The sequence below is a fragment of the Aphelocoma coerulescens genome, chromosome 1A (assembly GCF_041296385.1).
Source record: "Aphelocoma coerulescens isolate FSJ_1873_10779 chromosome 1A, UR_Acoe_1.0, whole genome shotgun sequence".
Taxonomy (NCBI): Eukaryota; Metazoa; Chordata; class Aves; order Passeriformes; family Corvidae; genus Aphelocoma; species Aphelocoma coerulescens.
Genome location: NC_091014.1, coordinates 61388578 through 61405131, shown reverse-complemented (window position 1 = coordinate 61405131; position 16554 = coordinate 61388578). Strand labels below are relative to the sequence as shown.

The 16554-nt window shown below is 40.2% G+C and overlaps 1 protein-coding gene across 1 annotated transcript in view; it reads right to left on the bottom strand.

Moving 5' to 3' along the window:
- Positions 1-16345, bottom strand: part of FGD4 (FYVE, RhoGEF and PH domain containing 4) — a 106649-nt gene extending 90304 nt beyond the window's left edge. Inside the window, exon 1 of the mRNA XM_069003113.1 lies at positions 16103-16345. Coding sequence (XP_068859214.1) covers positions 16103-16340 — 238 coding nt within the window. The 5' untranslated portion in view covers positions 16341-16345. The remainder of the gene's footprint in view (positions 1-16102) is intronic.
- Positions 16346-16554: the final 209 nt, after the last annotated feature.

The following is a 16554-nucleotide window of genomic DNA, read 5'->3' as shown; positions in this document are numbered from 1 at the left end:
AATGTACTTACTGACATTAATCTACCAAATTATATACCTGAATCTGTTGATTTACATGCCTAAAGTTAGAAATAAAAATCCAATATTCAGACTAGTAAATTAATGAAGCAATTTTCAGAAGAGCTCAAACTCAGTACCTCAGAAAAACAGGATATTTAGCTGTTACATTTGTATGTAAAATCCTGGCTGCAGAATGGAAAACTGCAAACTTGCTCTCCCAACTCTCTGATTAACCCCACTGAGTAATAACTTTGCTTTCCCTATGCATAATTTAGAAACAGACAATCAATCCTAATTAACTGCAGGCAGGTATTTAATTCTGAATCACATTGCCAGCAGAATAGAATACTGCTTTTGGGGGTTTTTTTCCACCCTTCCTTTTTTGTCCTTCTTGTTTCTCAGTAAACAAATCCCTGATTACTTTTTCGCTTAAATATTTGCTGCATTAAATATTTGCCTTAAGGAAAGAATCTCTATGGAAAATTATGACATCCATACCCTACCCTATTTTTCTGAAGGATTCTTGTCTGTATACAGGAATTTATTTACTTACCAGTGAAGACATCTATGAGCATTTGGCAAGAAATTAGGCATTCACTTTTTCTCCTTAGGTCAAAAGAGATTCTTTCTACACCAGGCTGACTTCCTGCTATATCCTCTGAGCCACCACCCAAGTGCACAACCTACCCACTGAAGGACTTGCTGTCTCTTTCACTTCCTTTTGCGGTTTTCAAGGCCAAAATGAGAGGGAGGGCTCCTTTGTCCACCAGAATATTGCACTTTTCAGTTACTTTATGAATATGTGAAAATGGTTTTTAAAGCAAGAGCTTTATTCTTACGTTTTGCTCTTATCTGTGAATGCAGAGAAAGATGGCAAGACCCCACACAAGCTAGGAACACCTCCACTTCATGCTTCTGTTTCCCTGCATGCATAACCTACTCCAGAAAGCAGATACTTCAGAGAACAGTAAAACTCTATCCAGACAAATGGAAAGCACGGTACTGCAGCTACCAGAAGAATATATTGTTAGACTGCTCTTCATTATTCCCTGCAGAGCAGTATCATTGCCTGCTGAGCATTCCCTATCCTTCCCACAGGAAAGAGTGAGCTGACATCAATAGAAAGTGGGATTTTTGTCGCCCATACTCAAGAGCCATGTCTTTTTCAGATCCTTGCCACTTTATCTGTAAAACAAGGCATCCACACTGAAAATACTTACGAGTTCATCATAAATACATTTCATCTTATTCCAGCTATTTGGCAGAAGGAAGAAGCTTTTTTAATTTTTCTTTTGAGATCCAGGACACAAAGAAAGCTCAGCTTCCAGCAATTTCTTCTCAGTTTCACAAGTATAGTAATGAGCTCATATAAACAAGTTTGGGGATAGTCCTGCAGCTGAAACATCCTGCATTCATTTCACACTGGGTCAATGTTTTGAAGAATGTCTCCTCACAACACTGCTCTTGAAACAGTCTCAGTATCAGCAGAGCAGGCCAAAAGCAGTAATCAAATATGTAGTTCCTGTTTCTCTAATTTAATAGTCTATGAGGTAAAAACACCCTAAAAATATAGAAGCATCACCTGCAATCTTCTGCTCCATAGCTCTTTCCAGTGGTTCATACAGCAATATGAAGCTTTAATAATTATTTGTCAAATAAGATGGAGATATCAATCAAATTAAACATAGTGGCTGCCTCCTCTTTTTGAAGGGAAATGGAGTTCTGATCCTTTAAAATTTCTTTTGCAAAGAAGACAACTCTGAGGGTAAAACTATACTTATCACACAGACTAAGATAAATAGGTCAAAAATATTTTATCAAAGGAAATACTTGCACAACCTTTGAAGGCTGATGATTTGTTCCTGAGATGAAAAATACATATACAAATGAGAACATTACAAATGAATGTTACAAATAAAAAAAAAAAAACATAATGAATTTGAAGAAATAGGTTGTAAAGAGCCTCAATCCTTTCAAAACTGTATTACTTGCTACACAGGGCTGCTTGAAAATAAAATAAAAATGTAGATATTATATTAGCAACACAGACCTGGCATCTGATCAAAATCTTGGATATCTACAATATAGCACTTTGTTTTTTAAAGAAGTAAACAATGAAAAAAAAATCTGTTTGCAATAACAAGACTTCTATTTTAATGAGACAAAAAATACTGGTTTTCCATTTCACATGGAAAATATCTCATGGTTCTTACCTAAAAATGGAACATCAGTCAGACAACCTCCAACTGCAGGCAAATAGATTTGTCTTGTGAAATGATGGCTCATGGTGCCATTGATCTCAGATTGATCCATGTCATCTTGAGTGTCATTGTCACTGCACTGAGGGCTACTGCTGATCACCCAGTGTGGTTAATTTAATAAAACCAGGACTGACCTTCCCAGTCAGGTCAAAGATTTGAAGTGGGCAACAAGGTATACTTGGGATAAATGAGGTATGAATTTAAGTGGTTTTAATATAGCAGCACACTTAAGTCCAAACTATGGCTCAGATGGTTTTTACTAATTTGGGACACGATATAGTACAGGATCCAGTGTTTTGGCCTACAATTTGACAAAACAGTCCTAGAAATCATTTGTTCTTATTTAGATGGAAGCACACTTGACAAGTATCTCTGCTTCACATGTCAAAAAAACTACAGCAAATAACTTGTATGTCATTTCTTATCATGCTGCTCAGTCACAAGGAGGAGGGACAGGAAAAAAAGTTGCTGAGACAAATTTTGCCAACCATCAGCAGAGCCACTAAGGGATTCAGAGGGGGATTCAATAAGCTCTTTGAGCAGTCTCTGAAGGGGAAGTGTTAAGTTGTGCAGACACTGGGAAAACAAGAAGTGCATCAGCACTAACTTTTTTTCTTTAAAGGGCATCTATTGCCATGGAAGCAGAAAGCAAAACTGAGTTTTAGAAAGGTTTCACTATCCAGCATAAGTAACCACACTGAGGATCTGAAAAGCATAGTGCATGAGTCATGAGTTACAGCAAAACCACTAAAAGGTTAAGAGTATTTTACCTTTTATCCATTTCCATAGGCAATTTATCCTCAATTCCAAATTTTCATCATTGATCTCCAGCTCACACTTAGCCACTCTCAAAGAAAGAAATATGCAGGTAAATTGCTCTGCCTTCATACTAGACTTTGAAATAAAGATAGAAACCTATCATGCTGAGCTACTGCTAAATGTAACCATTTTACAATTAATCATAGATTAATCTGTGAACAAGAGACCTTTTGAATGATGTCTGTGGGAAACAAACCTATGTTCTACATGGTCATTATTTCTTTCACCTGATCATAAAAAAGACCAGGTCTGATTTTATATAAATGTGCAGCAGACAGGTCAGAAATCCCTTCACCTTTCATATCACATGGCAAATTTACTCAGCACAACCATTTCTATTGAATTACAGCGTAATCAGGCACAGCATATTTGCAAACAATTCACAGTTAAACTAAACCTTAGAGAAACTAAACCTGATTTAGTAGGTTGATTTAGTGGCTGTAGGTCAGTATTCAAGACTTTCAAAGAGTTCAAAGTTCAATGTATGAGCATCCATTAAGCCATAGAATTGTTTGGGTTGGAAGGATCCTTAAAGATCATCTAATTCCAACTCCCCCTGCCCCCCACCATGGGCAGGTTCAGATTCCACCAGACCAGGTTGCTCAGAGCCCAAACCAACCTGGCTTGAACAGGAGTGTTCCAGGCAACCTGTGCCTCACCACCCTATAAATAAAAAATGTGTTCCTAACATCTAATCTAAATCTCTCCCTCTTTTAGTTTAAAATTTCTCTCCCTTGTCCTATCACTGTCAGCTTGTGTATTAAGTTCTCTTCCATGTGAGTCAGTTTGCTGGTTTTTTACAAACTATGCCAAAGTGAGGAGCTCCATGTGAAGATACATATAAATGAAGATAGAGGAAAGCATATATAACTAATGCTGTTATCAGTTTGCCTTTTTTTCCCCCTGAACATGAAAAGCTCAGAACCTCTAAGGAGTTTCATATTATACCCTTAAACACTGTTAAATCAAAACACAGCCTGAGCCCATAACCGCCAGTCCAGGAAGGAAAACCAGACAAGCTTAGCCAAGCCACAGCCAGCTGGAAATTCAGCAGTAGCCCCTGCTGTCAGAGCACAGCACTGCCATGGCCCAAGGGACAGCAGCAGGAGCTGGACAACTTCGACAGTCTAACCTCTAAATCCTGCCATCCCCACTGCTCTGTGTCCACAGCTGCTGTGGTGAACATGCTGCAGCCTTCCCTTCCTGGTTCCAGCACAGGAGCGATTTATAATTCTACTTTTAAGAAAAGCTGGTGGAGAATTCAGAGAGATGGCATGAGAGAAACAAGGTTTTAAATTCAATTACAATGTAAAAAAAAAATTTATGCATTTACTTTGCCTGCTTGTTTTGAGCCTAGTAAGTGCAGGATCCCTACTTAACTCTGTGTGCAAACATGGAGTTAAATATTCATCTGTCAAGACTTGACTACATGTTGTTTTATTGATATTTGTCAATAAAGAGCAATATGCAGCTGCTCATACCTGAAGTTTACATAGGTATCATGTACTAGTACTGCATTTTCACATTTTCAACACAAGGCACAATTCTGTGCGTACACCAGCGTGAGCAATGTTTGAAAAGATGCTGATGTAGAATAAAGTTACATAAATATAAATTACCTTATTAACTTTATATTAAAATTACCTTAACTGAAGTTGAATAAAATTTTGCTTTAGAGTTCAAAACTCAGATTCTTCTCATACATATAATGTTGTAAAGGTTAACTTCCTTTTTATCTCTGAGGAGTTGTAAAATACAGGTGTGCCTTTTTTTTTAAATCCAAACACCTAAACTAGAATTAATAGAAAGAATTCACACCTGCTTCCTATTTAATATCAAATAAATGAATCAGAGAGGACATGCAGACATTCCCCACAATCCACTAATCAGGAAACATTTTGCATCTTTTCAGAAGGTTATTTTGCCTGTACATTCCTAAATGTATCTGCAAAGTTCTAATTAGGGAACAGAATAGTATTCAAAAACAACAAAGAAAAACCCCCACCCCACAAACCCAAAATCCCACACCTTCCAAGTTAATAAGTAGAAGAGAGTAGAAGAGTTGGTTTTCCACACTCACCAAAGAACTAATTACAGAATCGTAATTTAAATGCAGATTGTTCAATGTTATAACATCCACATAGCAAAAAAAAAAAAAAAAAAAAAAAAAAATAGAGGGAGAAGCATGCATTCCACACAAAATTTGTTTCTGTACTTGAATGGATGTCTTTCGAGAGCTTATGGTAAAAATGGAGGTTCTTCTTCATGATCACAGATTTATTGTCTAGTTTTATGTGGCTTCTTAGCAGCTGCTGTAATGCAGTTCAGAAGTTTTCATTTAGAGTTTAACATGCTTACCAATTATCAGAATTCTCCTTCCTTCTTTCAATGTAAGCCCATGCACCAAGAAAAAAAATAAAGAAAAATAAAAATTTAAAAAAAAAAAATCCTTAGGAATAGGGTCCTTTCAGCACCATGCTGTCCTTTCCTTACTTACTGAATAGCTTCTGCTTTTCTAATCCCTTGCGTACTATACCTGAAAAAAAAGCCTTATCAGGAAGCTGATCTGGCTTCTATACCCTGAGCCACAGCAAACAGTGTATTTTAACTTCAAACAACCTGCTCTTCCACACATAGCAAAAAAAAAAAAAATCCAACTGCACAACTTAAGATCCCCCAGCTCTGTGCATTTCAGTTTCCAGCTCTGCTAGCCTCACCCACATTAAGTGTTGCCTGTCAGCTCACTGACTATAATAAGCATGTAGTCCTTGTCAGTCTCAGGAAGGATAATATATTCTCACGTCTCATATTTAAAAACCATTTTTCCTTCCTGAAACTGAAGCTAACATTTGACAGCAAGCAGCTACTTTGTTTGATTTCCTGAAGGAGGAAAAGTACTTGGAGCCATTCCTCCATTTCCATCCCAAACTATAGATTCAGGGCGGTACAGGGGCAAAAAGAACCACCTGAGAATGAACATATGGGAAGCAGAGAGGGGAAGGAGTGGTTCTTTTCTTCCATAAGTACTTTTGTATGAGCAAACGGTGCTCAGAGGAGCACTGTGGAAAATAAATGATTACTAAATATATGCACTCTCATGGTCTCCACAGAGAACAATTCATCTACTTCTGCCCAGGTCTCTAATCTCCTTCCCTGCAGTGAGAGGAAAGAAAGAGCGAAAGATCTTGGTTTTTTCTATTAAGCCAGAAATGGTGTGAGCAATAGCACTGGACACCACAGAGCAGCAGAGGGAACAGAATTCTTTTTTCTGCCGAAAACTCTTTCCAAAAAACCACTCTGACAGAGAATTTCTGTAATTTTTTTTCCTGATCTATCAAATACCTCCACCTCTAGGCAAAAGGAAACAACTGGAAAGCCTGGTGCTGCAAAGTAACACTTGTGACACTTTGTGGGTCTGAGACCTGTACCTGGAGTTGTCACTTGCACTGCTCTAGAGTTACTTCTCTGCAAGTGAGGGTTTGGATTCTGTAACTTCACCATATTTGAGTATTCCTTATATCACACCTAAACAAATGAACCGGGAAAGAGTTATAAACTGTTGTGCCCTGGAGCTGTTCTCCATGCAGGTATGTCAGTGGCATTATCAACCCATGCTTCTAGACACCAGTCATTTTTATCTGTCACATTTAAAACCTCTTTGTTATTTGAAAGGACTACATTAATATTTTCTCAGAAATCCATAGTGAAAGTAATGAGTTTTCAGAGAATAAGAGTCTGAATTATGTGGATCAAAGACAGTTTAGAAGACTGTGAAGGCTTTCTGATGTCTCCTCTAAGAGAATTCTGGTCCTGCTCACCATTGTCAAAGACTGCATGCTATTTCAGATGAATGCTGGACACAGATGCCTTGACCCCAGCAGAACATAAGCAATCAATAAAGGCCTTGGCTGGTGCCTTTAATCCACTGTTTATCCCTGTGGGGGGAAAAAGTAATGTGACAATTTGAGATGCATGCAACGCCCCTAAAACACTCCTGTTTTCTATATGACATAAGTCTTTAAATCAACAAATCATAAGACATGCACAGTGAAACTACTTAATCTGTTTTTCATTTAGAACCTACCACTGTCCTATCTCAGCATTTCCTGTAAGCTACATGAGGCACAAAACTCAATTAAGAGTCATTTTAATCAGGATCCAGTCCCACACAACAGCTAAATGGCACTGGGGACCTAGCAAAGGGGTCACAAAATTCACAGAAATAAGGTACATTATACATAGCACATTACAACAGCCTGATATTACTCAGGTTTTTAAATGATAAGCCTACTTTTCTCCAGCAGCTCAACTGCATTTGGTGACAACAGCCCCAAAAAATTGCATATAAACGCAGTGAACTGTACAGTTGGCATTGGCCACCTTGGAAAAGCAACCATAACAGTGGTAAAAGGTAACAGTAGTAATTCTCCACAGTTACGATGAACAGACACTTGTTTGTTTAAGCTCCATGAAAATCCTTTGAAGAGGTAACTCACTTGGGTTTTGAAGTTCCTTTAAATTCCTTATTAACACACACAATGTTAATATTGTTCTCCTTTCTGTGAGCAAATAGCTTTTCATACATCCCATGCACAAGCAGCCCTTATACAGAAAATAAATAAACAGTTAAAGGGGTCATTCTCCACACTGAAGTTGAAGACCAAGGGCAGCCCACACCAGCACAAGCCAGGACTCCTGCTGGCTGTCCACAGCAGTTAGGTATTTCTCTCACCCTTTGACTGCATGTCTGGAATGCTGTTCTAAAGACACCCTCTTTGCTTGATCCAGGACAGGGAAAGGATGTAAGGGAGTTTAGAAGCACGTGCACAACCCACCTCTTGGGTTATTGTATTTTGACTTGCTTACACCCTTCCACAAACACAAAAGCCATAGCAATTACCCCCTGCTGCCTCACCTACCTTGGCAGGCTTAAAGAGCACCTTAAGAGCCAGCTCAGGCACCTGCATGCCCTTCACTTGTAGGTCTGGTGAGTCTGTTTGTCCCCTGGATCAGTTAAAGATTAATAAATTACAAAGAACACTGTTTACTGCATCATCATGCATAACTCAAGAGCACGTGAAGGTAATTACAGAGCAACAGTCAGGTCAGATTACCAGAATATGGTCAACTTAAGCTGCTGCACTACAGCCACTCTGCTTTCTAAAGTGGACAATGTTTTTTAGTAGTAAATTGGTGCAACTTGCTCTCAAATTTGAAGTACATCTTAATAAAATTCACATTGCTCTATATTTAGAATTAAAATAAGCCAAAACACAAATCCTGAATAATTTTATGCACTGATAGGAATTCTGATTTCATTGTACATTCCACAAAAATCAGGTGTTTTTCAAAGTCTTCCCAAGAGCCACATTTTACACAAGAATTTCCAAGCTTTTTTTAAAGACATAAAAGCCCTCTCTTAAAGTTTTAAGAATTAAGAATTTTCAGGCTTTTGAAAGCCATCCCCAGGTGTCACATCTCACATAACTTTCTTGAATGCTATAGTACTGCTAACCCATAGGAGAATAATTGAAGTATAAAAGAAGTCCGCCCTCACAGATGAAATGCAACCACTGAATAAGGAGAGTTAGTGTCAGACTGAATAAAGAGGAATGTACAGTATGTTTGTATTAAGACAGGAACATTTTGGCAAGAGTCAGTTGAAGAAAAGGCTGATAGCAGTATAATAGCATAAAACTGAGAAAAATTTCAATTCTGTCAAAAACAATTTACTTTTTCTGTATCAGTGACTTTGCTTTGATTCTTAACTCACCAGTTCTGAAAGGAGACCTAATTAGCCAGTAAGTTTAATTTCCTAACTCAGTTAGTGATGTTAATATAAATAATGCATATATACTAGTATTCAGTTAAGGAAGTGAAGTATCACAGACAAGATAGTGAATGGTGGTAAGTGATGGCAAAGAGGAAAAACGTTCTAATAATTCACTGCAACAAGTTGTCATCAAGCTCTTGTGATACAAGACAAAATACTTAAAAAGCAATCTGTCTTCAAATACTATTTGCTTTAACAATTTTACAGTTCAGGGAATTTATAGAATTTGGGGTTTTTTCAGTCTGCTGTAGACACTAACTCTGATTTTTGATTTAGAATACCTGTTTCATGGTAGAAGAGAAATTAGGAGCCTGGTCTCCTGTGGGCTGCCAACGCTACAGCATTCAAGAAAGTTATGTGGCGTACAACAGACTGCTGAGTTTAAGCAACCAAATGTCTCAGCCTGGGAGGAAGATAAACCCTTAAGTAAATAAATAAAAGGTTGCCCTACCCCAGCTTTCTATCTGGAGCTTAAAGACTGGACAGTCCCCACAAGGACCAGTGACTGGTGGGGACAAGGATGCTCAGCCAGAAGCAGAGGCAGTGCCAGGGAGCTCTGCACTCTCTCCCTACACCTTCTAAGCCACCAGGAATGGGTAGGGGGTCTGCACTCAAGTTTTCCAGGCTGAGGCCTTTCGTGCTTCACAGAAGCAGAAGACAAACTGAAGATGCAGTTAGAAACTTCTCTGTTGACCTCTTTGTGCACTTCCCAAGTGCCACAAAGTCCCCAGCGGTGACCAGCAGAGCCAAAAGCCTGGCACAGAAACATCACATGCTCAACTAATAAAAAGCCAAACCCTTAAAAAGGCCAGAAGAAATTCAGCCACTGAATCAGTCAGTGATTTTTAATCATTGTTCACCATTGTCTCTCTCCTAGCCTCATCTACTTCTGGCCACACCAGCATCTATGTGAGAGGGAGGGAAATGCCTGCAGTTACCCATGAGAGGAAGGCTGCAAGTCTAAGCTACATTATCGCCTGTGCTGCAAGACATTTGTTCAAAAGTCATTAACAGATCACAGAATTTCACATCACACTACAATTCCACCACATTTTCCTTCTTTCCAAGCTATTTAACTTGTTTTACATTAACATCTGACATACTTAACATTAATACTTATAATGAACGCTATTTCATTGCTCTGTTCTACCTTCCATTCAATGTCTTTTGCCTCCAATTTTAACACATTTTATGCTCCACTTTACTGAGTTTCAGTGCAATCAGCGGTGTCAAATTGCTCTGAAACTCATTAGAAATACATTTCTTTACATGTCTAGTTTTGCAGACTACTGTAGCAGTTAATTTTTCTTCTCTCCTGTTTGTACTCAACTCTCCATATGTTCTGATACCACCTTACTGCTGTGTATCTGCACACCAGGGCCACATCTGATTTCTACACGGCTTGCCAACATTTCAACAGAACCCCATCATCCCTTCCCTACATTTACTTAAAATTCTTTTCTTCTGCTGAAGGCTTATCTCTGTTAAAATGCTATTTCGAAGGCAGCTAGTTGAAGAAACCATTAAGAATTCTTCTTTCAGTTTCCTCCTTTATGCTCAGGTTATTTACACAACCTGGTGCTCTGGGGATACAGTCCCTAAGCAGCATTCTCTCTCTCCTTGTCAGAAGTACAGGAGTTTGTTGACAATGGCCTGAATATATCGAGCTGTCCTCTGCCATACATTTGATTAAAATGTTTTGACCATCAGTAGCTGGAGGCAAAGTTTATTCACAGATTTAACACGATGAAAAGGATCATTCTGATCATCTAAGTGTAAATATTCATCATGGATTGCCTTATATTCAGAGGAGCTAATATCCCATTCTGGAACAAAAAGCCATTTTTTCCCCCTCATAGAAAGAGTTCCAGCTACAAAATTCACAGTGAGTAATTTCATTAAAATACTGAATTGACAGAAATGTTCTGAAGAAAATCTACCCAATATTAAGAGAACTAAAGGAAAAAGCGCACAAGTGTCTAATTTTAAAATTTTCTTGCTTCATATTTTTCCTTTCCCTCTGACAAATCCTTCATCCCAGGAAGATATCTTATACATCAAATGCATAACACTACTTTAAGACACAACACTGCAAAACCCAGCAGTTGGAGTGCTTTATCACAGATCTCACTGTACCCAAGACATACCTACAAACAGTGCCAAATACCAAATGCCAGTTATGAACAGGATTTTGGCTGGAATGCTGGGAGATGAGACAGTCCCTCACTAGGAGTTATGAAGTGGCGGAAAAGTCTGATAACTGCAGCTTTAAGCAGCAGGGATGTTGACAGAAAAGGAGCAAAATAATAGCCAAGGGTAAATCACAACTTTTTTTTTAATTAACAGCTTCCTTTGTCAATGTTCAATTTTACTTGTTACCCAAAAGTAACACATTTCTTGAATAAGCTCTCCTTTTCCAATCCAGAAATCTCCCAACCACATCTGTTAATTTATCTACAAGAGAAACCTACTCCTATGATTCTGTACAACAAACTAATTTGTACTGGGTGTGCAAATTATTACTTTCCCAATTTCAGCAATGCCTAGAAGCATTTCAGCAATGGTACTTACCAGAACCTCAGTGATTCTGGCCTCTCAGGGTATATTTAAAAGCAATCTCTAGAGCAAGGAGCAGACTTAATTTTCAGCAAAACCATGTCAAATTGCAACTCTCCTTTGAAATCTTTTGTGTGTTGCCACTAGAAAGTCAATCAGTGAATAAAAATTCTAACTTATTTGAGGAAATCAACATCCAGATCAACAGGAAGTCAATATTATAAGGCCAACAACAATTATTGGGTAAAGTAGACATTGTCAGGCAAGAGCTAAATAGACACATCAAGCCAACCCAAAATACACATATAGTTCATAGACTGGATAGTCTATGAACTAAACAGTACACTCTTACTGGCTTTAAGGGGATTATTTTGACCTTAAATGTTTGGAGAAGAAGGGGAGGAAGAAAGGATAAAAGCAAAGTTCCATTTCTTGGCACTTCCCTCATTTGCTTCAATAGAAGACAAGGGTAATTAATTTGCTCCACAGAAAGAGGAAGCTCTCTAATGACAGGAAAATGTATTTTCCTGCAAGCTCTGCATAAAGCAATTTTTTATGCTTTACTTTCCCTCATTTTTGAAGGGAGAGGAATATTTAGAAGCAGTTTCCTCATATTCACCTTCCTCTCTCAACATTTTGAAGTATCAACACTCCTCGATAAAGCTCAACTTTAGAAAAATGTCAGAAAGCCTCCAACCCCCAGGAAGGCATGTAATGCAGCTATTTCCCTTTGTCAGTGGTCTCTAATGCACCTACAGATGCAAACCACCGCTAAGACTAGCCCTAATAATTGTATAGGTTTTCCCTGAATACACTATACAAAAAAATTTTCAATCACTATAAACCAGTCAAAATGCAAAAAATGCAGTTTTATACAAAGCCAGGAACAAGGAGAATAAAAGTCCAATGTTCATTACTTTATTTTCAAAGGTAAAACAACGACAATGAGAAACTGTCAGGCAGGGCACAATTGTCCTTCTAGCATTTAAAAAATAAACAACAAAGACATTTTTCAAAGACTAGAGCAGCATGCTATTAGAGTCTCAGTTATCTCCTACTGCAAGGTGGAAACCCAAAAGATTACTGGAGTTTCTTTAACATAATCCCATCAAATCATATCCATTTACAGGCAGAGATACAACAGCAGCAGCGGGGAACTATTTTTTTTCCTGTCAGTGTTAGAAGACACCTTGCTGCAATGAGTGCTGTCCTGAATGCAAATTGCCTCAGCTCCCCACGAGGCAATCTGCAATGCCTGAGACTGCCAACAGACAGCACAGTGCCAGCAGATGCACATTTAGGAAGTTGGTGGTCAGAAGAAAACATTCCAGAAAGGGCGAAAATTTGCACTTCAGTGCGCAAAGGCAGGGAACCAGTGCAAAATTTGAATGCCACAGAAGCTAATCTAGTTTATGTGCAGCAAGGCCAGAGGTGACTGTGCTGATGACAGGAGTAAGCTATTTCTTGCTATGAAAGTGAGTTACTGTGTCCCTGTATTCTGAGTGATGGCTTCACACCTTAATGAAGTCGACTAAGTGGAGATAGAACCTCCTAGGGCAGCTTGATCCTCTGCACAATCCAAGTGGTGCCACACTCACACCTTGCAGAGCTCTTGGCTTGTGAAAGTGCTGAACAAGCAAGCTGTGGGCTACACCTGTTTCTTGGCAGGAAGCTAATTTTGAGTTAACATGCATACACACACATTTGAAGTAAAGATTCACTCAAGTTCGCACAAACTCTGAATTATAATTCAGCAGGGAAAAAATAAAAAGACACCAAATCCACAGCAGGTACTCCCTTCAAAAACAGATTGTTAATCACATTACTCCACACAATGCCCTTCTCTAAACCATCTCCAGATACCAGGTTTGACATTTTCCATCCACTTCAAAGCATCTCTGAAAACTCAAGTACTCTTTTGTCTAAACTTTTAAATTAATGTCAACTTCTAATCAGAGATAAATTTTGCTTTGTCCTGTAGGTAGTTAAACACACCCAGCTTTTTCAAACTCACATGTTAATAAAATATAAATGCCACTTTGCACATGACAATGAAGGTGAATTACTTTGGGCTGTAGTGTGTGGAAGAGCAGAAAGATTTTTCTGTTACATATCAGACACTTCGATTGCAATGCACAACAAAAGGCTGATGCTGTAACAGAAATCTTAAGTAGCTCATCTCAGCATCAGCAATGTTTGCAAGCAACACCAAGAATGGAAACACTCCTTGATCTTCTGCCTCCCAGCACAGAAAAGCTGCAACATTCCCTCCTTCATCAATCCAGTGTCAAAGGCTGTAAGGCAACTATTGAGTGTACAGGAGTTACAATAGTCTTTATTAAGTCTTTGCACTAATTAACACACAATTTAGTAGTTTGAGAAGAGTTCTGATACGCTTGCCATATGCATCATCCAGAATTGTTTCAAATGCATTTACAGCTCATGAAACAGATCTACTTCCTCGAGTTCCTTTCCAGATAAGGATCTGAGACAATTTCCTGAGTCCTGTCTCCCAGGCAGTAATGTCAGTAACTCTCATACTGCACAAAACTTGGCAGAGACAAGGATTGGAGATAGGCTACACTAACTCCTTTCCTGTAAGATTTTCAAGCAGGTCAAAAGGCATATTGCTGCATTAGAAAATCCCTTTCAGATCCAGTTAGTGTTTTATAAGCCAGAAAAGCGTAAACACCTGTTTTTTTTGTTTTTTGGGGTTTTTTTAATAGAAGAAAGAATACATCCAGCTTCATATTGCAACTGCGAAATAAATTTATTTCAGGATCAAGGCAGTCTGGTCAGCTTTTGTCAGCCACAGAACCAAGTGCAGTCACATTCTGGCTACAGAAAGGGAAACTACAAATCTGTCCTGGGATTATTGGATGCTGAAGAACTTGCTCCAGTGGCCTCTGCAACAGGAAGAGCAGACAGGGAGCCAAAGTCCCACTATAACAACAGAAGTCATATTCAGGTTTCTTCGTCTCATTTTCTGGGATAAATTGATTATGAATGGAAAAAAAAGAGATGCTTTATGCACTTATATGGAGAAATCATGACCAAATCTCCCTTTTATTTCCCACATATTTGGGATTCATTTCCTTATCTTAATTTCTGACGTTTCCATGCTTAGAAGTTACCATACAAGAAACTACTGTGAGTTTGGTTATTTCAGTGCAGGGACATTTGATTATCAGGATGTTGTTCCTGTCACAGCCCTCGCAACCTTTCTGCAATCCAAAAGCCAGCAAGAATGGTCACACTGAAAAGCTACACCTTGCACAAATGTTTAGTAAATAAATCACCTGGTGGACTTGGTGTGTGCACAGATGAAAAGAGCAACAATAAATAGATTGCAGATGACTATAAATACACTACCCAGGAGTCTATGGTAAAGGTGAGCAACTGCAGAGGACTAAAGAAACTAAATTACAAACTAACAGAAAACACAGGGTCCTGGTTCTAAGTATGCCTCTATTAGAGGAGATTAATAATCCAAGTCTACATACTGCAGACACAATTACCAATTCTTCTTTCCCAATATAAACAAACACATAAAGCCTTCAGGAAAAAAATTCCACCACAATTAATAAAATTGTGGTTTCATGCACAAATCCAAAGTCACTACACATTAAAGCTAAAATAAAGGATTCTGTGAAGAGCATTGTGATTGTCTGTTCTTTTCTGTGCATATTCATTGTTAAATTAAGCAGGCCTCTTCCCCAGGAGGTCATGGAAAGTCTGTCCCCAAGCAAAATATCCCATCCTGGTATTTGACATGTCGTAATTCCCGACATTATAACAAGCATACGTCAGAGATTTCAAGCTTTATTTCACCCACTTTGCCCTCACACGCCCATAAAACCAAGATGCCGGGACACTGCAAGCACGAGAGCACCATGTCACACTTACTGTCACATCACAGAATTCCGACCTAGAAATGTGTGCATGTATGTGTGTTAACTTGCTGAAAAAGGACAACTTTCCAAAGTTCAGACTTTACAACAGTGTACTTCTTCAGGGTGGCCAAGGTAACAGAGGTAACCAGCCTGAGCTGACTGTCCCTTTCAACATTATGCATGAATGTTGTCGCGGCTGCCTTCTGAAGTGTAACATGTCAAACAAGTCTAGCACAGGTTGTTGCTGAAGGGGGAAAAGTGAGAGGCAGTAGGGAGGGGCAGATGCAAGACATGGTCTGTCAGAGGGGAAACATTCCTTTCCTGCCATCCTAAGAACTGTTAGTACAAAAGTCTTATATATAAGAATATAAATAAATACATATTATAATATTCTAATACACAACAATGTAACAAACATAGATATGAAAACAAAGTACACCTTAAGTACATTTCCCGCTGAAGGTATGTATGAGCCGAGCTGCCCGCGGCTCCAAAGGCCCGGGGGACGTTCTCCTCGTAAGCCCCCGAGTCCAGGCCCTGCGAGCAGCGGCCCCGCAGCCACCCCAGCCACAAGCCCCGCACGGCAGAAGCTGACACGCGAACGACCCCCGGCTTTGACGAGGGACCAGCACTTCCTATCAGTACCCGACGGGCGGAGGAAGCCCCTGGGAGCCAGCCCGCACCCAGCCCGCGGCCAGAGCGATGCTTCCCGGCTCCCGCCGGCAGCGATGCGCTGTTACCTGCGGGCGCGCTCCGGCCGGGGGCTCCCGCGGGGCCGCTGGGCGCTGCTCCGCCGGCATCGGGAGCGGCGCTGGATTTCCTGCGGATCGCCACCCTCCTGAAGTGCGTGCCTTCGGCTCCGCTCATCCTCGGGGCGGCGGAGAAACGGAGAAAGACAGATTGAGGGAGAGGCCGGGGGGTCCGCAGCACCCCCCGCACTGCCCCGAGGGCAGCGCTTCCCTCGCCGCCCGCCTGCATCGCTTGGCCCCTCACCTGCCGCCGCCGCCCGCCCCGCCCTTCCCTCGCCGGCACCTGGCCGGGCACCGCCTCCCGCAGCCCTGCCCTCGCTACCTGCCCAGCGGCCGCCGGCCCGGGGCGAGGCTCCCCACCTGCATGGCGAGTCACAGCCCTCCGCGCCCGTCCTGTCGATGCTCGACGACTTCCCCGAGCCGGGCGCCCGGAGCGCAAGTTC